Raw genomic sequence first — 22,443 nt, 5'->3', positions numbered from 1 at the left:
GAACCCACTGAAGAGGGAGTATTTATCCTAGACCATAGCTCCTATAATTGTGAATCCTTAGGACAAACATGTCAGGCATATTCATAGACAGTTCCTGATGGGTGAAGGCCCTGGAAGGTAATAAAAATGGATATGACTTAGTCCTAATAAATTAACAGTATTGACATTCAGGTTTCTCTTACATTGATAGAATAAAGTCAGCATGTGTTTCAGAGATATTTTTAATTGTCATCTATATTATGAGTCCATGGTTCTCAAATGAGTCAATGGAGGCCATGATCTTTGGTGATTCAGGATAACTTTAATAACTAAATTTACTGAATAACCACAATCTCCTCTCTACCCCCTCCGTTCCATCCCCTATCCAAATGAAGAAACTACTGGACAAGATTTCACTTTCTGTATTGTTATGAACACAGCAGATGTTAATTGCTGCACAAAGTAAGGTGTGGCACAGTGGTTAGCACTGCTACCTCACAGCGCCAGGAACCCGGGTTCGATTCCCAGCTTGAGTCACTGTTTGCACATTCTCCCCGTGTCTGCATGTGTTTCCTTCAGGTGCTCCAGTTTCCTCCCACAGTCTGAACGATGTTCTGGTTAGATGCATTGACCCAAACAGGTGCCAGAATATGGTAACTAGGGGAATTTCACAGTAACTTCATTGCAATGTTAGTATTAGCCTTACTTGTGACTAATAAATAAACATTACTAATCTCATGAGAGACTTATCTTACTGGGTCATATGCTACTTTTTTTTGAAAGTGAGAAGAAAACATACTAATCTGAGCATTTTCAAATAAAAAAAGTAAATTGTTTATTAACAAGAAGAAAAGAAAACTTAAGCACACTAGATTAAAGTTACACAGGCAAATTGATCCTACGCAACATTCCCCAAGAAGACTCTCTGTGTGGTTAGACTGACAAGTAAACACCATCTAGGAATACTCCCTTGTAGATGTTTAACTATAAAAATCCAGTGATATTACCCTGAAGTAAAGCTGCTTTTGCTTTAATCAGGCATACAGCACAACCTTGCAAATTTGCATCCACTCTGTTATGGAAATCCAGAACAGGACTGCTTTTTGCAGCCTGAATAATGTTTGGCTTAGCTGGATGTATGATTCAACCTGTACCACTTCTGAGCCCAGGCCTGTTTCCAGCAGTTCTTTCTCTCACAGCCAACATATAAGCTCTCAACGTTCACAAGTGAGGTGCTTGAAGAATGAAGGGTGGAAAATGTTTTTTTAAAGTTTATTGATTAGTGTCACAAAGTAGACTTTGCGACACTAATGTACATTATGCAATGAAGTTACTCTGAAAATCCCCTAGCTGCCATACTCTGGCACCTCTTCGGGTGCACTGAGGGAAAATTTAGCATGGACATTACACCTAAGGTTGGTGAGCCTAACATTTGCAGTGAGTAAGTGTTCAATGGTATTCTGAGAGACAGGGTCTACAGGCATTGAGAGAGGCAAGGATTGATTAGGGACAGTCAGCATGGCTTTGTGAGTGGAAAATCATGTCTCACAAATTTGATTGAATTTTTTGAAGGGGTAACCAAGAAGATAGATAAGGACAGGGCAGTTAATGTTGTCTTCGTGGACTTTAACAAGGCCTTTGACAAGGTACCACATAGTAGGTTGTTGCATAAGGTTAAATCTCATGGGTGAGGTAGCCAATTGGATACAAAATTGGCTTGATGACAGAAAATGGAGGGTAGTTATAGAAGGTTGTTTTTCAAACTGCAGGCCTGTGACCAATGGTGTACACCTGGGATCGGTGCTGATTCCACTGTTATTTGTCATTTCTATTAATGATTTGGATGATAATTAGGAGGCACGGCTAGTAAGTTTGCCAATGACACCAAGATTGGTGGCATAGTGGACAGTCGAGAAGGATTGCACATGAAATTGATCAATTGGGCCAGTGGACTGATGAATGGCAAATTGTGTTTGATTTAGAGACTGTGAGATGATGCATTTTGGTAGATCGAAACAGAGCAGGATTTACTCAGTTAATAGTATGGGGGTGGGGAGAGTTACAGAACAAAGAGATCTAGAAGTATCGGTTCATAGCGCCTTGAAAGTGGCATCACAGGTGGACAGGGTGTTGAAGAAGGCATTTGGCAAGCTTGGTTTTGTTGGTCAGAACATTGAATACAGGAGTTGGGAAGTCTTGTTGAAGTTGTATAAGACATTAGTAAGGCCACACTTGAAATTCTGTGTACAGTTCTGGTCGCCCTATTGTAGAAAGAATATCATTAAATTAAAAAGAGTGCAGAAAAGATTTACTAGGATGCTACTGGGACTTGATGGATTGAGTGATAAGGAGAGGTTGGATAGACTGGGACTTTTTTTCCTGGCGTATAGGAGGCTTTGGGGTGATTTTGTAGACGTCTATAAAATAATGAGGGACATAGATAACATAGATAGTCAACATTTTTTCCCAAAGGTAAGGTGGTCTAAAACTTGAGGGCATGGGTTTAAGGTGAGAGGGGAGAGGTACAAAAGGGTCCAGAGGGACAATTCTTTTGCACAGAGGGTGGTGAGTGTTTAGAACAAGCTGACAGAAGTTGTAGTGGCTACAATTTTGTCTTTTAAAACACATTCAGATAGTTATGTGGATAAGATGACTATAGAGGGAAATGAGTCAAAAGCGGGCAATTAGGACTAGCTGAGTGGTTCAAAAAAAAGCAACATGGAAAGTTGGGCCAAAGGGTCTGTTTCCATGCTATAAACCTTGATGACTCAATCTCTCCTTATATCCACTTTACTTTCCATCTATAATTCCATTGAGTTCAGCACTTCCTTAAACTTAACTTTTCCAAGATATAAAAATATTTCATTTTTTCCCATGGCCCCAAATCTCAGGTCAAATACAATTTAGAAATCATAGAACTCCTACAGTACAGAAAGAGGGCATTCGGCCCATCAAGTCTGCACTGACCACAATCCCACCCAGGCCCATCCCCATATTCCTACATATTTACCCGCTAATCCCTTTAACCTACACATCTCAGGACACTAAGGGCAATTTTTAGCATGGCTAATCAACCTAACCTGCACATTTTTGGACTGTGGGAGGAAACTGGAGTACCTGGAGGAAACCCACGCAGACATGAGGAGAATGTGCAAATTCCACTCAGACAGTGACCCAAGCCGGGAATCGAACTCAGGTCCCTGGAGCTGTGAAGCAGCAGTGCTAACCACTGTGTTACCGTGCCACCCCTTGTTTACTTATTAAAACTTTCCCTGAAACTTCTTTGGCTGTAAGAGTCTTTTACTCCCCCTTTGAAATTTAACAGTTGAAAATAACATATCCCTAGGTATCGCCAAATGAAAATGCTAAAGCAAGCTTATCTGGTCCCAAATTGGGCCCATTGCCGCTTTGACAACCTTTTTACAGTTAATATGCTAATACAATTGACTTTCCTTTTATGTTAACCTCTTAATTTTACTGTGATAAGGATTGTTTTCTTTCAAACTATTTCCTGCTTTCAGACAATTCCTCCCATTTTACCTTCAAAGTTGTTCTTACTACTTATATTTTTCCATTTTGTACGTATATACAGAACCATTTGAAGAAAATGAAATTTAGATTTGACACTTTTGTAGTATCACATTCATTTTGTTGATTCAATTTAATTCCCTATTTTACAAATGGAAAACATAAATCATTGCTGGGGTCGTGAATATTTATCATATAGGCTTGCTTGAAGAATGTTACTGACTTTTATACTGAGTACGTTACCGGATGACGTACTCTGAATACTGTACTTGCATCAAGTGGTGCTTTCATTGCTGTTAAGTTTTGTTTTCTAACATTTGAACGCAAATGCTAAACTCAAAAGTGGACTATTTATTGTGAAAATTAAGTCGCACATATATACTCTTGGAAATCTTTAGTAATGCTTCTTACTTGAATAACTTCACACTGCAGACTATTTTAAGACTAAAATCATGATATATTACATAAATTCCTATCTGATAATGTACAGGGTGGCACAGTTGTTAGCACTGCTGTCTCACATCATTTGGGTTTGATTCCTGGCTTGGGTCACTGTCTGTGTGGAGTCTGCACATTCTCCCCATGCCTGCGTGAATTTCATCTGGGTGCTCTGGTTTCTTCCCACAGTCCAAAATACGTGCTGGTTAGGTGCACTAGCCATGCTAAATTCTCCCCCAACGTACCCCAACAGGCGCCGGAGCGAGGCGACTAGGAGATTTTCACAAGACCTTCATTGCAGTGTTAATGTAAGCCCGTTGTGACTAATAAATAAGCATAGATCATAATTAACTAATTAAAGGTATACAATAAGTTACACTCAATAAGGCTTGTGTAGTTCTTTACAAGAGCTATTTAATTTCACTTCAGTCAGTTTTTCATAGAATTCTGATATTTAAATCCATCCGTTTACCATGGATGGTGTAAAGCATACAGCTGACTCATCAAATAGGTGAGGAAAGTGACGGTTTGAACTGATCCTGAAATAAAGGTTGTGGGATGTAGTAAACACACAGGAAGGATGTGACAAGCACTAACTTAATTGGTGTGCCATTGAATTTTAGCTTTTGAAGAAAGCTCAATTCTCAAAAGAATGCTATATATATATCTTTCAGTAGATGAGCTACTCTGTTTCAATTGGCATGACTCTCCAAGCAAAAAAGAATGGGCTGGAATTCTGCTCATTTTTTTAAGTGTCAATTTCAGTGATAAAACTGGAGAGAATCCCAACAGCATCATCGCTGTATCTGCAGTCACTTTGAAAAAAAATTGTCTTGAGTTTCATCTTGATTCTGATTTGCTCACCCCAGAATGATTTTATCTCAGCAAGCAGTGGGAGGGGTGTGTGTGGGGAGGAGGGGGGGTTGCTTTCCCTTTAAATGCTTCCCCTGCATTTGTTCCAAATCCAGTTGGGAGCTGTGGCCGCCAGCAGACAACCCCATCTTTCTCAGGGAGAGCTCACCAAGATACAAGATGGTGTGGAGCAGAGGCATGATATCTTCGATCCTCGCACAGGCAGATAGCCTGCCAGAAAGGTGGCTAACTCTGCCTAGGAGGCAATGTCAGCACGAGTAAGCAGCAGCTCTTTGCAGAAGAAGACACTGATCCAGTGCAGGAAGAAGACAAACAATCTTCTTTATACAGCCAGGGTAAATCACTGTTTTCTTACATCCACCTGCACCGCTTAACACACCCATCATACTTCCATGGTGACCTCACTCCCAGCCACCTCACAAGGTCATTGTCCAATGTCCTTCCTCTGCCTCCCAGGAGGGTTGTTCCGACCTGAAGAGTTGTGTTGGTCCTCCATTTCTGCCTCATATAATTCCTCACCCCTTTTTAGTGCCAGATTATGGAGTGTGCAGCACACCAAGAAGATGTGTGATTGTTTTCTGTGGGTTGTACCGGAGGAACCCAACTGGTTCAGGCACTGGAGCTGCATCTGCTTGGCCAGAACATGTATAAACACATGAGCCTCATTGTATTGAGTCTCTTTGGGTGTTTATGGTCTTTGCACTGGTGTGATCAGCTACCTGCTGAGTGGATACCCCTTATCTCCGAGGAGCCATGAAGAGGATGTGAAGATTGCGCTAGACAAAATATACACCACTACGAATAGCCTTGAGATGAAACATCCCGAGGCCTTGTTCATCATGGCCGGGGATTTCTATCAGGCCAAGCTCAAGAGCATACTACCAGGTTTCCACCAACACGTCTCCTGCTCTACCAGAGGCCCAAACATCCTAGGCCACTGCTACACAAATATCAAACATGCCTGCTTTATCGCCCGCCCACACTTTGGCAACTCAGACCACAAGGCTGTGCCCCTGCCCCGGCTGACAAGCAAAAACTGAAGTGGAAGAATCCATTAACGATTTGGACAATGTTGGTCTGAGGAGTTGGATGATCCCCTATGGGACTGCTTGGAGTTAGTGGACTCTCCGTATTTAAAAACTCTGTGACCAGCCTGAACGAGTGCGCCATTACAGTAACTGACTTCATCAGTATGGGTGTAGAAGACTGTGTGCCAAAGAAGCAAACCCGTGTGTTCCCTAACTGGAAACCATGGATGAACAGGGATATCCACTGCTTGCTGAAATCCAGGTCTGAGGTGTTCAAGTCAGGCGACACTGAGCTACACAAGAGAGCTAGATACGATCGAAGGAGATCCATCAAAGATGCCAAAAGACAGGACTGGACCAAGCTAGAGTGCCACACAGAACCCCATCAACTATGCAAGGTCTGCAAGACATAACAGGCTACAAGATGAAGGCATGTAAAATTGCCGGTTCCAATTTCTCTCCCTGATGAGCTCGATGCATTCGACACCCATTTTGAGCAAGAGGTCAGTGAGACCTTGCCCTCTACCCTGGAAGTCCAGAATGAACCTGTGTCTGGCATCATCATTGCAACTATCACAGAAGCTTTCTTGAAGATCAACCCATGGGAAGCAACTGACCCGGATGGGGTACCCAGACGTGCATTCTGATCCTGTGCTGATCAGTTAGTGGAGGTATTCAGTGACATCTTCAACCTCTCTTTACAACAATCTGTTGTCCCTATTTTCTTCAAGATAACCATCATCCCAGTACCTAAGAAAAGCTAAACAATATGCCTTAATGACCATTGGCCGGTGGCTCTGACGTCCATCATTATGAAGTGCTTTGAAGGGTTAGTCATGGCACAAATCAATTCCAGTCTCCTGGACTAGCTGGATCCACTATAGTTTGCCTACTGCCATAACAGATCTGCAGCAGACGCCATTTCCCTGGTCCTGCACTCAACCCTGGAACATCTAGGTGACAAGGAATCTTTGACAGGTTCCTATTTATTGGCTACACCTCAGCCTTCAACACTATTATGCCCACAAAACTCATCTCCAAACTCTGTGGCCTGAGCCTCAGCGCCTCCCTCTGTGACTGGATCCTGAACTTCCTGATTCACAGACCACAATCAGTAAGGATAGGCAACAGCACCTCCTCCACGACAATCCTCAACACAGGTGCCCCACAGCTGTTCTCAGCCTCCTACTATACTCTTTGTATGCCTATGACTGTGCAGCCAAACTCCCCTCCAATTCGATTTTCAAGTTTGCTGATGACACAACCGTAGTGGGTCGGATCTCAAACAATGACGAGACAGAGGACAGGAATGAGATGGAGAATCTGGTGAACTGGTGCTGCAACAATAATCTCTCCCTCAATGTCAACAAAACGAAGGAGAATATTATCAACTTCAGGAAGCATAAAGGAGAACATATCGTGCCTACATCAAAGGGAATGAAGTAGAAAGGGTCGAGAGCTTCAAGTTTTTAGGTGTCCAGGTAATTAGCAACCTGTCCTGGTCCCCCCCATGCCGACACTATAGTGAAGAAAGCCCATCAACGCCTCTACTTTCTCAGAAGGCTAGCATGTCAGCTATGACTCTCACCAACTTTTATAGATGTACCACAGAAAGCGTTCTTTCTGGTTGTATTCCACCTTGAGATGGCTTCTGCTCTGCCCTAAGACCAGAAGAAACTATAAAAGATTGTGAATGTAGCCCAAGCTTTCATGCAAGCCAGCCTCCCATCCGTTGACTGTCCATACTTTCCGCTGCCTCAGCAAAGCAGCCAGCACAATTAAGGACCCCACACACCCCAGAAATTCACTCTTCCACCTTCTTCCTTCGAGAAAAAGATACAAAAATCTGAGGTCATGTACCGACTGACTCAAGAACAGCTTCTTCCCTGCTGCTGTCAAACTTTTGAATGGGCTTACCTTGCATTAAGTTGATCTTTACACACTAGCTTTGGCAGTAACACTACATTCTGCACTCTCTCATTTCCTTTTCTATGAACAGTATGTTTTGCCTGTATAGCATGCAAGAAACAATACTTTTCACTGTACGTTAATACATTTGACAATAATAAATCAAATCAAAAAATCCCTCCAGCTACTGCTCTCCCTCAAAGACAGCCAGATTTAAGAGCATCCAAGAATGTAGCTATCATGGCAGCTCCTGGGGAAAGGGCACACACCAGCATAATACACATTGCATTGTCTGTGTCAATGTGCACATTGAGGGAATAAATGGTGACCCTTGCCATGGGGATCACAGAGCCACTTATGTGGAATCAATCAGATTCTGCATTTGGAGCAGGCCAACTACGCAGGCAAACCCTATGGCCCTGGCATCCTAGCTAGCCTGGTTCCGGTCAAAGTTGATGCACTTATGTGTGACAGACCGGGAAATGCTACAGAGGCTACCATTCAACATGAAATGAGCTGTTGGCATAAAAATTCAGTGCAGCTGTGATCTACAGGGCCACTGGCAATGGGTGACCTCCAAGTTTAATCTTCCCTCAAACGTCAACTCCTTCAATCTCCAGAATCCACCTGGTGAACATTCTCTGAACTGCCTCCAATGCCACCACATCCTTCCTTAAATAAGGAGACCATAAACTGGGTGCAATACTCCAGATGTGGTCTCACCAATGCCCTATATAATTGCAACAACATTTCTCTACTCTTACACTCCAGTCCCTTTGCAATAAATGCCAACATCCCATTTGCCTTTTTTATTATGTGCTGCACCTGCATCCCGACTTTCTGTAATTCATGAACATAGACACCCAGATCCCTCAACCCAGATGCATTCTTTTCTTTTTTTTGGTACTTTATTCCTAATCCAAAAGCCAATTAAGTCCAACCAGAGTCTCCTGATGAGGGACAAACCAGATCTAAGCTGACAAGACAGGATATACACTCCATCTTGGGCTCAACCAAACAAGATTCAAGTTGACAGGATGAGATATTACATCCCCTCCCAGGCTCAATCTGATGTTCTTCTTAGCCGAAAGGCCCAGATGGCTTTAAAAAAATTGCGTCAGGCAAAGCTTTAGTTTAATCTCATTGGCTACCCTGGGTAGCCTTGATCTTGGCCAAAAGGCCAAGAAGTAATGCACTTTGAATCTACTTCCCATTTAGGTAATAATTTGCCTTTCTTTTTTTCTGCCAAAATGGATAACCTCACACTTATCCACATTAAACTCCATCTGCCAGGTTCTGGCCCATTCTGCTAGCCGATCCATATTCATCTGTAAAATCTTTATATCCTCTTTACTGCCTGTTTTCCCACCTATTTTAGTATCATCAACAAATTTTGCTATGTTACTCTCTGTCCCTACTTGCAGATCATTTATATAGATTATAAACAGTTGAGGCCTGAGGACTGATCCCTGTGGCACCCTGCTAATTACATTTTGCCAGCCAGAGAAGGGCCCATTTATCCCGACCCTCTGCTTTGTCAGTCAACCAATCCTCAATCCAATCTAACACTCTACCCCCAATTCCCTGCGATCTCACTTTCCAGATCAGTCTTTTATGTGGCACCTTATTAAATGCCTCTGGAAGTCTAGATATACCACATCCACATGTTCCCCACTATCCACCTTTCTGGTTATGTCCTCAAACAACTCAAACAAGCTTGTCAAGTATGACTTACCCTTCATAAAACCATGCTGACAGTGATACATTGAGTTTTATATTTCCAAATGTTCATTCATTTCCTCCTTAATGATTGATTCCAGCAACTTCCTCACCACAGAGGTCAATCTAACTACCCTATAGTTCCCTACTTTTTGCCTCTATCCCTTTTTGAATAGGGACATCACATTCCCACCATTCTTTCCCACCTTGTCCACCTTGAATCTGCCAGTGGGAGCTTGGGAGAATTCCACCCACCTTCACATCCTGTCTAAAGTCAAATCATCTTTATTTTGGCAATTAATGAATTAATTTGGTAATTTTCAGTTGCAATGGAAATTACAGTAGCCTAGTTTATTTGGAGTAAATTCTGAATCTATTGTGTTAATTGGCCTTTGGATCATCTTTATTCATATTGGTCTTATGAGAGTGTTACAGCTTATTTCCAATAAAAAAATTGTTATACAAACATTTATATTATGATGCAAACATGAAGCTAATGATTTAAACATAAACAATTAAAACCAAAGTTGGAATTCATTTGAAGAACACTCTCAGCCCAACTAATGTAATGACTTTAACATCATGCTATTTCAGTTTCTATCAAAAAGTATCAATGTTTATCTGCTTCAGTTGTTTTTGAAAAAGTAAAATCAATCTGGAAAATATAATGTAGCTTAAAAATGCTGCAAGATTATTTATGAAATATTTGACAATCTGCCAATAAAACTTCAGTAGAATGGAAATTATGTTCATGGTATTGTGAGTTGATAATGAAAGATATTTTGCTATGTTGTCTTTATAAATTAAAACAACAAAACAGATCGAGTTGCCAACCCTGCTTGGATTCGTTCTGGAAGATTTTTTCACTTGAGTGTCTGCCCAGTCCGTGAACAGGCTATCCACTCCACCATCCTGCAGCGCACAGCAGTGCCACATTGATTGGAATGCAGTTTCATTGTTTGGATGATTCTTGACTGCCAGCCTAACAGCCTTTCTGTTAAAGTACCCTTTGATTTTCTGTAGAATTATGTAGTCTACGGCATAAAACAAGCAATTTGACCCAACAAGTTCATGTTGGCAAATACACTGTATGCAATCCTCCTATTATCTCTTCTAACCTGATCAACTTGTATCTATTACTTTCTCACTTACCGTGATTATCTGGCTTTCTGTTAAACATTGGCCAGAATACAGCACCAAAGGGAACTTATGGTCTTGTTGGTGATGGACCCCCATTGCAGGTTTCCTGTTGGCATAGGGTGAAATCAATGGGAAATTCCATTGATACTGGCAGGACCAGAAAACCCCTCTATTTGTGAACAGAGTGCCATCTCCTGCCGTGAGAAACACAATAAGAAGTCTCACAACACTAGGTTAAAGTCCAACAGGTTTATTTGTTAGCACAAGACACTAGCTTTCCAAGCGTTACCCCTTCATCAGGTGAGTGGGAGTTCTATTCACAAACATGGAATATAAAGACACAATCTCAATTTACAAAATAATGGTTGGAATGTGAGTCTTCACAAGTAATCAAGTATTAAAGGTACAGGCAGTGTGCGTGGCGAGAGGGTTAAGCACAGATTAAAGAGATGTGTTTTGTCTCCAGCCAGTACGGTTAGTGAGATTTTGCAAGCCCAGGCAAGTCATGGGGGTTACAGATAGTGTTACATGAACTCAAGATCCTGATTGAGGCCATCCTCAAGTGTGCAGAACTTGGCTATCAGTCTCTGCTCAGAGACCTTGTGCTGTCGTGTGTCATGAAGGCCGCCTTGGAGAACACTTACCCGAAGATTTGAGGCCGAATGCCCATGACCGCTGAAGTGTTCCCCAACAGGAAGAGAATGGTCTTGCCTGGTGAATGTCGAGTGGTGTTCATTCATCTGTTGTTGTCACGTCTGCATGGTCTCCCCAAAGGGAGATAGCCAAGTTCCGCACACTTGAGGACGACGTTAACTGGGATTTTGGGTTCATGTCACACTACCTGTAACCCCCACGACTTACCTGGGCTTACAAAATCTCACTAACCGTCCTGGCTGAAGACAATACACATCTCTTTAACCTGTGCTTAACCCTATCTCCACTCACGTTGTCTGTACCTTTAAGGCCTGTTTACCTGTAAAGACTCACATTCCAACCATTATTTTGTAAATTGATTTTATGTCTTTATATGCCCTGTTTGTGAACAGAACTCCCACTCACCTGATGAAAGGGCAGTGCTCCGAAAGCTAGTGGCTTGTGCTACCAAATAAACCTGTTGGACTTTAACCTGGTTGTGAGACTTCTTATTGTGTTTATCCCAGTCCAACGCTGGCACTCATGAGAGACAGAGCCAGGTAGGTCAGAGAATCCTGCTCGTTATCTAGTTTGACTACATTTTGTGGTAGTGTGTTTACATTTTTACTGTTCATATTGTTGGGTAAAGATGTCCTTCCTGAATTCATTATCGTACTTATTAATGACTGCCTTGTATTTTGACCCCTGGTATTGGAATCCCCAAAAAGGAGAAATATTGGTTGCGATTTCACTCAAAATGTGTTCTCCCTTCTCGTACAGCACTTTTTAATAAGTACATGCCCTCAGTTTCAATGTCATCTTTTTTGCACTTGGTCCAGAATCTCCTTTGAATACCCCAGGCGAGGTCCAACCAAGATTCTACAGAATAACTTCTCTGCTTAATAACCTACTCCTGCTCCTATTTCTTAAGTTCTTTTTAATTCTACTTGTCAAAAAATTAAACTTTGAGTTTTTTGCACTGGATTAGAGATGGGCAGGGCCTAAAGAGCACCCCAATCTCAAAAAGCTAAATTGAAGACATCCTCCCTGCCCCCAGGAACATTGGGAACCCCCTGCTCCCTCCCCCCTCCCCCCAAACACAGATTGCCAGCCTGATTTCGCTTTCCAACTTACAGAACGCTGGGTTGGAGCCTTCCAATAGTTCTCCCCTTAGGCCCCTGCCCCACCAATGCTAGGGGCAGTGCCAAATTGGCACTGCCCAGCCATGTTTCTGATCACCTGGGGCCTTCAGTGGCCTCCAAGCACTCCTCTGCGCCCATCATGTCTGGCCTCCATTTGTAGAGATAAGTAATGATTGACGTTGGGTTCCCACTGTGCCCAGGAGACAGAGAATCCCGTGAATAGATTGAACCCAGTTTGAAACTGGCAAAATCTATTTAAATGAATATTTAAATATGCTAAATATGCAAAAAGGATTCTTGCTGGTGTTAAATGCGCTTGGCCCCTCCTCTGCAATTCTCTGACATCGCATGGCCACTACGCAATTTGCACCTGAGTGCATGGGTCCAGGAAATCACCCCCTCAGTGTCAAATTTTATTTGGCAAAGCTCCAAAAAAATACCTTAATATATTTTATTACAACAAAGGAGCCATATAAATGCATGTTATTGTTTTGTAATTCTCTTGAAACCTACCTTTGTCTTACAGTAAGATCACAGGCAGCATTTTTCTTTCTCAATTTGTGCTGTGTGTTGCAGAATATTCCAGCTATTCATGTTGAATTCACATGTTACTACAGGTGTTGATGCAAATTCCTTACGGCAGATGAAGTTGCAGCGTCCTTCAAAAATGTTGGCAGATGTTAAGAATCTCCTGGCAACTGGTGGAAATATCAATCAAATGAATGATGAAGGAGTCACATTGGTAAGATCTTCAATTGCTTTAACCCAGTTTAGTCCATCAAACTTGACTGACCTTTTTGTATGTTCATTTGTGTTCTATTATTTGACAAAGCAACACTTTAATACATGCACTGTTCAAAAGTAAAGCTTTGGTGCACTAATGCCTGCTGGATACTTAGTTGTCCAAAGAGGTTTATCATAAATTATATCGTGCAGAAGAGGCCCATTGGCCCATCGAATTTACACCAACACAGATTTCACAAAGTTTATAGATTTCACAGTTCATTGCTGCTATTTGCATTACCCTTGGGGCTAACTATAGGAAAGTTCTTGGTATGGAAAACTGTGTATAATTCAGTAAATCCAATAATTTTTTTGGATTTATTTCCATGCCACTCATCATGTCAAAAATATTTGGCGGAATATTTTGTGTTATGCTGCATTGGTGCAATGAAATCCTTTTCCCTTCCATTTTAAAGTTAACCTATATGTGTGGTGTGTATGAGGAAGAGGGTTTTGAAGTTTTATCTATTTCTTCAATAATCTCCCTTGAATTAATTTGCATGGAGTTCCACTTCAGATTGATGTGTTAGAGTGTCCACTGTTGTTCACAATTTACATTATTGTTTTAGACTTTGCATTGCAAATATGCAATTCCTAATTTTGTGAATGACACCAAATTTGAGAGGCACAGGGATTTGTGTGGGAGGAGCCATCAATATTTAGATGGCTGACAACAAATTATGGAATATTTAGAGTCCAAGATGAGAGAAGCACAAATCTCTCAGGGGGTTGTAGAGCTGGAGAAGATTGCACAGATAGGGAGGGACAAAACAGGGGGGGATTTAAAAATAGAATGTTAATTTTGAATTTAAGGCATTGCTTAGCCAGGAGCCAATGTCTGTCAGTAAGCACAGGGGTGATGGATGAACAAGACTGGTGTGAATGAGTACAGAGTTTGGATAACCTCAAATTTATCAAGTATAAAAAGTAGGAGGCCAGCAGTTTTTGTGCTGGAGCAGTGAAGTATAGAGGTAACAAAATTATGAATGAGAATTCCAGCAGCAGAGCTGAGGCAATAGCAGTGTTGGGTTATAATTATCCCAGTGATTACACTGTTTAATGGTTTATAACACTAAAAAAAAATTCATTTTCAATTCAAATTGAGTTTAAATTTATTACTATATTTTTAAGGCAGCGATAAAACCTGAAATTCAAAGTTGCTCCCCAGCTCTCTGAATTTAACAACTGTTTTGGGATAGTTCAACTGAAAGGAAATGTATTATCATTCATTCCACTGGAATGAGATTTCTAAAATCCTTTGCATTCATTCAGGCATTGTTGACTTTCAGATTTTGTTGGCAGTGAAATCATCAAAGCAGCTAAAAATGTCCATAACAATCGATGTCTCCAGTAGTAGTTTCCCATCATCTGGTTGGTTAGGTTGATTGGCCAAGCTAAATCACCCCTTAGTGTCTTGGATGCGCAGGTTAGAGGGATTAGCGGGTAAATACTTAGGGATAGGGGGATAGGCCATGGGTGGGATTGTTGTTGGTGGGCCGAATGTCTTGTTTCTGCACTGTCAGGTTTCTATGATTCTATGATTGATTGTGTGCACGTAACTGTGAGTAACATGGCATTTTCTGCAAAGAGCATCCGTTTTTAGTCAATTTAGTTTCTTTGTAGCCCAGTCCTAGGTATTCTTTTCACAATAATTATGTGTTCATGTGTTGCATTTATATAAGACTTCATAGTTATCTTTTTGGCTTTCATAGTTTGTTTATTAATGTATTAATTTTTACTGTTGCAGTTACACATGGCATGTGCTAGTGGCTATAAAGATGTTTCCGCCCTACTTCTAGAGAACAGTGCTGACACTGATATCCCTGATAACTGTTACTGGACACCACTTCACCTAGCTGCAAAATATGGACAGGTAAATAAAAATCTTAACTTCTGTCTTGTTTCGCTCTCTCACCAGAATTATCAGATTTTTTCATGGGAATTTGTGATTGTTTTCTTACCTGCAATGTTGGAAGTCTTATAATTCCTGGGGAAAGCAAGTAAACGCTCAGAGTCTCATAATCATCGGGAAAATAACTCACGGGGGACATCTTACCAATAAAATTCTAAGTGCCAAATGAACGTGAAAACAGGAAAGAACTGCATCATTTTTTGGGCGAGCTCATAAATATAATTGTATGACATTTAAAAAAGAAATTGAGGCAAAATGTGATACTCTCCAGGAGGGAGACTGGGAAGCCAGCTGCTGAGCTCTGAGGGCGCCATTGCACTGGTGCCCTGGTTTGCCAGTGTAGAAAAACATTTGAGACTCACTAATTACATTGAAATTAATAAATGAGTATTTAAATCAGCTACACATCCTTCCTGGGTGTGAAGTTGATTTCGCTGGCAGAACAGGGTTTGTAACATTGTGAGAAGTGAGAAACTCGTGCAAGGAATTTTCACCTCTTGCCCAATCCTATCGTTTCGTCACTGGTATGGCAAGCCAATAAGATCACTCCTCACCTCCTCATTTTTGTTGCTGAATGTTTTTAAGTCAATTTATGGCGTGCAATAAATCCCCAATATAGATTAAGTCAGGTTCCACAAGACTTAACCTCCCAACAAGAATGAATTCTTTAACTGGTAAATTGTAAAGATTTATTAACCATTGAAAGCTGGATTGGAAACAAGACAGTCGGTTCACTAGCTATGTTGCTACAATGTCTTTTTTAAGTTAGTCATTTTTAAATACCACTAGTTAAACTTCTCTGCTCTTTCCTCTTGCTCCACAATTGTTTCATTTTCAAATATATATATACATTTCGTGTATGAAAGTTGTTGCTAATTCTGTAACTAACACCTTTAGCATAGTTAAATGTCTTTTCATTAAAAGGAATGCAGTCAGATTTAAAAATTGAGCCAAATAATTAGGACAAGTTAACCAAATCCTTGATCAAACAGCAACGTTTTTTGTAGCATCTTAAAGGTGGAGACTGGATAGCGTGATGGATTCGACTTTGTTCACGATCCTTTTTGTAGTTTACTGCAGTCTTGGACAGAACAGGAGCCATGCCATGCTGCGATGCAACTGAAAGTATGCTTTCTATGGTGCATCAGTAGAAGCTGGTGAGAGTTTTAGTGGGCATGCCAAATTTCCTTAGCCTCCTGAGAAAGTAGAAGAATTAGTGGGCTTTTTTAACTGTAGCATTGTTATGGAGGGACCAGGACAGGTTGTTGGTGAGCAGGACACCAAGAAACCTGAAGCTCTGGGCCATTCCCACTTCATTTCATTCATATTCTGCATTATGCTTCCTGAACTCGATGACTATCTTCTTCACGTTACTGACGTTGAAGGAGAGATCATTGTCATTGCAGCAGTTCGCCAGATTCTCTAGCTGTTTCCTATACTCTGTCTCATCATTGCTTAAGATTCGATCCACTTCGGTGGTGTCATCAGCAAACTTGAAAATCAAATTAGAGGGGAATTTGGCCACATAGTCATAGGTGCATATGGAGTACAGTAAGGTTAGTGTTCTTTGTACTGTTTTCTTTGTCCTCCTCTGGAACATAACCAGAGTTAAGAAAATGGAACCTGATGGAGGAGATACATTTTGCCCATCCAGCCACAGTGTCCAGTGCAACATTGTTGATGCAGTAGAATGTCTATGGGGCTGGTTTGATGAAGGACACTAGTATTTGTTGGACTGTCTTCCCGTTGAGTCTAGAGGATGCAGCAGAGATATTGCTGATGGAATTTCACTAGTGCTGTTATGTGTGTCAGTTATACGCAGTCCAGCTAACACTGCAGTACAGGAATGTGGGGATGACAATTGCTCTGGCTTGCAGAAGGGTTTATTGTCAAACATTTACTCCCGTAGTTTACAGAAAGCTGGAGATGCACAGGTGATGTCGTGTTGGATCCCCTCTTCAGTGGTGGTCTTTTGGCTGCCAAGGTATTGGAAGTAGTCAACATATTCCAGAGTCTCTCTTTCAATGTATATGTCTGGTGGAATTTTTTTTCTTATATCCATTCATGGGATGTGGGCATTGCTGGCTAGGTTGGTATGAGCAGGTGGAGGTGACCTGCCTTCTCGAGCTGCTGCAGTCCATGTGGTGTAGGTACACCTATGGATGCTGTCGGGGAGGAAGTCGGATGTTGAAGAAAAAACAGAAAGTACTGGAAAATCTTAGCAGGTCTGACAGCGTCTGTACAGAGAGAATAGAGCTAACGTTTCAATTCAGGATGACCTTTCATCAATTGCATCGTTGGCTCTATTGTGTCCCCACAGATGCAATCAGAACTGCTGAGATTTATAGCATTTTTTTTGTGTTTCAGATTCCAGCACCTGTAGTATTTTGCCTTTATTTAAGTCATACGGTAAGTTGCTTAGAGGGGAACTTGCAGTTGATGTGCCCATGTGTCTGATCTCCTTGTCCTTCTAGATATGTTTAAGGAGCCTTGTTGAATTTCTACAGTGCATTTTGTAGTTGGTACATAATGCTACCACTGTGTGTTGGTAGTGGAAAGTGTGAATGTTTATGGATAGATTGCTAATTAAACGGGCTGCTTTGTTCTGGATATTGTCAAGCTTCTTGTGTTGTTGGAGCTGCATTCATCCAGGCAAGTAAAGAGTATTGCATTGCACACCTGAATTGTGGCTTGTAAATTGTGACTAGGCTTTGGGGCATCAGGAGGAGTTACTCCACAGGATTACTAGCCTTTGACCTGCTCTTATAGTCACTGTATTTATTTGGTGAGTTCAGTTCAGTTTCTGGTGAATGGTAACCGACAGGATATTGATCACTGGAGGTTCAATGATGCGTGTAATCAAACTGAGCATTAGTGAGCAGCATACTCTAAGCAAGTGCTGCTTGATGGCGTTGTTGATGACCCCTTCCATCATTTCAAGAGTAGACTGTAGGTCAGTAATTAGCCAGGTTGAGTTTGTCCAGTTTCTTGTGGTAATAGGCCGAAGGTTTCCTTGCCCACGTTTGACCTGGTGCCACCACTCTTTATGGAGTCCAGAGTTGACGTTGAGGACTCCCAGGGCAACATCCACCTGGAAGTAAACCACTGTGCTTTCACTTAGAACCATAGAACCATAAAAAACTACAGCGCAGAAACAGGCCTTTTTGCCCTTCTTGGCTGTGCCGAACCATTTTTCTGCCTAATTCCACTGACCTGCAGCTGGACCATATCTCTCCACACCCCTCTCACCAATGTACCTGTCCAAGTTTTTCTTAAATGTTAAAAGTGAGCCCACTTAAATGTTAAAAGTGAGCTGGGTTGTCCTGCCAGTGAGACAAGACATACTTAGTGATGGTGTTTGAGACATAATCTATAAGGTATGATTCTGCAAGTATGAGTGTACCAGGCTGTTGTTTGACTAGACTGTGAGACAGCTCTCCTAAATTTGTCAGTTTACTCCAGAGGTTAGTAAGTAATAGTTTGCAGGTCAATATAGCTGAGTTGGCTATGTTGTGCTTAGGTCAATGCTCGGTGGTCCATCTGATTTCAGTCCTTTTATACGTCTTTGTGGTTTGATACATCTTAGTAGCTTGCCAGGCTATTTCAGAGGATATGTATGAGTCAATCACATTGCTGTGGGTCTGGAGTCACTTGTTGGCCAGACTAGGTAAGGATGGCAGATTTTCCTCCCTCAAGGGCATTAGTGAACCAGATGGGTTTTTACAATGTTGTGGAAATTTATCACTTCAGATCAGCCTTGGAGGTTTCAACAATACAGTTTTATTTCAGACATGAAGCTTTGGGAGAAAACAGTGGTACTCCACAGTACTTGGCAGCTACCTTCTCAACTACACAATGGTAGTTGATCATGTTTATATCTTTTAGACAATAGGCAGTACAGACATTAGCAGTTAACACATCGTTACAAATTGAGTAGGCAGACACAGACATCGGTAGTTAACACATCATTACAAGCAGACAGATACGGACATGGACAGTTAACATATTGTACATAGAATGGATACATTTAGGCAGTTATGTCCTCTATCAATGACTGGTTTTGATCTATTTAGTGACTGATCTTGTTACATTTATGTATTTATGTCCCCATCTGTGGCTGACCTCGGACTCCTTGTTCTGGGTCTGCCCTTATCTAAAGTGCTTCAAGCTCTGACCAGCTTCCTGCAGCATTTCGGATCCTGCATGTTTTAACTTCTAATTAACTCTGTGCTAAAAGCCAGTGCCTGTTAATGTCCCTTCCAATGTAACCATTTTGTGTCCGTCACTTTAATTCCCCCACAACATTCCCCCTGTTTGGTCAGGATTATGATTTAATATTCCCCAGACTAACAGCTGCATCTTTACATGTAGAGGTCTATCTTCTTCTTTCCTTCTTTGTCGTCTTCAGAGGAACCCATCGTGTATTCTTCCTTGATGGTTACACTGGCTCCTGGCACAATTCGTGTCACCATTGCTTTACAACAGACATTAAGGCATCCAACAATTAGGCAACAGACAATTACAATTGAAATGAGTATGACCAATCATGCAGTAAATAGGATCCCCAGCATCCCCCCACCAGCCATTCCAGCCAGCTACTTCCTTTCTTGGGTCCCTGTCTGAAGTTATCAAGTTGTTCTCTGATGTTATTAATGACTTGGGTAATGTTATAGGATTCGTGTGTGACGTGGGTTAGGCATTTGATTCCTATGATTGTACATACTCCCCCTTGTTGTGCTAACTGATAGTCCACTGCATATCGTGTCTGCTGTGTGCATAATCTCAATTCAGCCATTTCTTGGTTGACAGCCTCCAGTGCTTTTGAAGTGCTGTTTCTCAGGACTGTTGGTCCACAAACAATATGCCCCCCACCACCCCCCCCAACCCCCAAGATAGTGATCCAAGAAACCTGTATCTCAGTGAAGACCCCATTCTGTTGGGATGTCAGGGAGCATTTCAAGCTCTCTCTGTGCGTCTTTTTTCTCTATCTTTTACCAATTTGTGAATCCCTTTTAGTTGGGTGCTTAGTTCCAAAACATATCTCCTGATTTTTTCTTTTAGTGGACCTATATTCGTCCTACCTGTTACGATGCTTTCTGGTAATTGCATTGCCGGTCCTGTCATCAACTCATAAGGGGTTAATCCGGTTTTCTGGTTTGTGGTAGCCCTTAGCCTCATTAATATATTGGGCAATACTTCTGTCCACATTTTTCATGATGTTTGTATGGCTCTGGCCAGTGCATCATTAAGCGTCCTATTCATACATTCCACCATTTCAGTGGTAAGGGGTGTGGAATTTTTGTTTTATCCCCGTCAGTTGGCAGAATGTTTTTACCACCTTTCCGGTGAAGTGCGTCCCTTGGTCCGAATCAATTTGTAGGGGTACTCCCCATCAAGGGATTACTTATTCTGTCAATATTCTCGCCACCATAGTAGCAATTCAATTTGTAGTAGAGGACGCTTCTACCCACCTAGTGAACTGGTCTGCAATAACCAGACAATAGGTTTTGCCATGGGATTGTGGTAGTGGCCCTGTGAAATCTACTTGCATATGTTCCCAGGGTCGCTTTGGTCGTGCTGGTGTCCCATCTTAATTTTTATGGGACCAGGGTTGTGTTGTGCGCACATCATGCATCAGTGACAGTGTCGGGCTATGTCTCTTCCCATTTCTTTCCACCACCATTCCTTTCCTATACTGGTTATCATGGCCTCTCTACCCATATGTGAGAGTCCATGGTACAGTTCCAATAGGGTGTATTGTATGCACCCTAGTGCTATTACCTTATCTCCTTGTGTCCAAATGTTATCAGTCCCTTTGATCGCTCCCTGTACTTCCCGCTTCTCATTTTCCTGTTTTGAGGTATCCTCATGTAAGTCCCAAATATCTGTTTCATCCCCTGTCCTGTTGCAGCTAATGGCAGCTTGCCAACTGTCTCCTATTCTAAGGCTGACTGTGCTGCTCTATCTGCGGCTTGGTTCCCTTTGAAATTTAACCGGTCCAGGTTATCTCTTCCTGGTTCTTTCTGGTGCGCTTTTATTTTGATTACTGTGGCTTCAAGGTTTTTTGCTAGCTTTCAACAATGCCTTAATTCTTTGTTGGTGTTTAATAGGAGTTCCTCCCATGGCTATGAACCCCCTTCTACACCATGCTGTCGTATAGTCCTGTATGACTCCGAACGCGTATCGACTATCTGTATATATGTTTACCGTTTTGCCTTCAGATAACTCTAGTGCCTGTGTGAGTGCCACTAGTTCTGCCACTTGTGCAGATCGACCTCCGTCAATCCTTCCTGGATCTTACTGTCTCTAATTTGTCATTTACTACTGCCTACCCTGTCCGGGGTGATCCTTCCACATATTTGCGTGAACCATCTACAAAAAGGGTCTCCTCAGCTGTTGTTACAGGTACATCCTTCTACGTCCATATCTATATCCCCACAATTGTGTGGCTCTCCTGTATCGTCTAAAATCCCTCTGCTGGGTTATTTCCTGTGTCTCATTATTATTATGGACTTACTTGGAGGTAGGAGGACAACTTCCCACTTAGCCCTTCTCATGTTCGAGATGGACCTTAGCTTTCCCATGTTCAACATTTCCACCAAGGTGTGTTTGGTGTGAAGGATTATATTCCCTGTCATTAATATTGGCTTGCTAACCTTTACGGCCCAGGCAGCACAATCCAAGGTGGCAATACACCTTGGCAGTCCGGTGACCACTGGCCTTCTGTGGTTGAATAATAACCTATGGGTCTCCTTTTGTCGCCATGGTCCTGTGTTACCACTGTGGAATAGAACCGTCCCTCATTACTACAATGGATGTAGAAGTCCTTATTAGAATCTGGTAATCCTAGTCCAGGGGCTGATATCAGTTCTGTTTTTAGTTTGTTGTAAGCCTCTTCCAGCTCAGGTCTCCATTCTATGGGATTTAATGCTGATTTTTCCCCATTTGTATAAGTTCTGCCAATTTTGCGAATCCCAGGATAAAATTTCAGCTATACTTGAACAGTCCCAGCACCTTCCTGACCCCTCTTACAGTGACGGGGTTACGGCATTTGTTGTACCATCTTCTTTCAGTCTGTTGACATTTCTTTAAGCCCTTGGAATATGAGGTGTCCTAGGTACAGGACTTGTGTTTTCCCGATTTGTGCCTTTTTGGGGCTCACCTTTTAACCCTGCGGTTTTTAGTTGGTTTAATACTAGATATAGTGCTTCTTGATGTCCTGACTTGGATTCTGAAGTTATTAAGATACCATCTACATATTGTATGAACGTGCTACCCTCTGGCAGTTCAAGCCTGTTCAGGATATCACTCATTACTCGATGGAAGATAGCAGGGCGATTGTGGAATCTCAGCGGTAGCG

At 41.8% G+C, this 22,443-nt stretch overlaps 1 protein-coding gene across 1 annotated transcript in view; it reads left to right on the top strand.

The window, feature by feature from the left end:
• The window catches only part of myo16 (myosin XVI), a 427,405-nt gene that overhangs the window by 96,767 nt on the left and 308,195 nt on the right, over positions 1–22,443 (top strand). The window contains exons 5-6 of the mRNA XM_080196877.1: positions 13,006–13,130; positions 14,919–15,044. Coding sequence (XP_080053003.1) covers positions 13,006–13,130; positions 14,919–15,044 — 251 coding nt within the window. The remainder of the gene's footprint in view (positions 1–13,005; positions 13,131–14,918; positions 15,045–22,443) is intronic.

The sequence above is a fragment of the Carcharhinus amblyrhynchos genome, chromosome 10, assembly GCF_965287045.1.
Source record: "Carcharhinus amblyrhynchos chromosome 10, sCarAmb.v2.hapA, whole genome shotgun sequence".
In the NCBI taxonomy this organism is placed as follows: Eukaryota; Metazoa; Chordata; class Chondrichthyes; order Carcharhiniformes; family Carcharhinidae; genus Carcharhinus; species Carcharhinus amblyrhynchos.
Note: the sequence above shows the minus strand (reverse complement) of the source record. Positions and strands in the feature narration are given on the sequence as shown.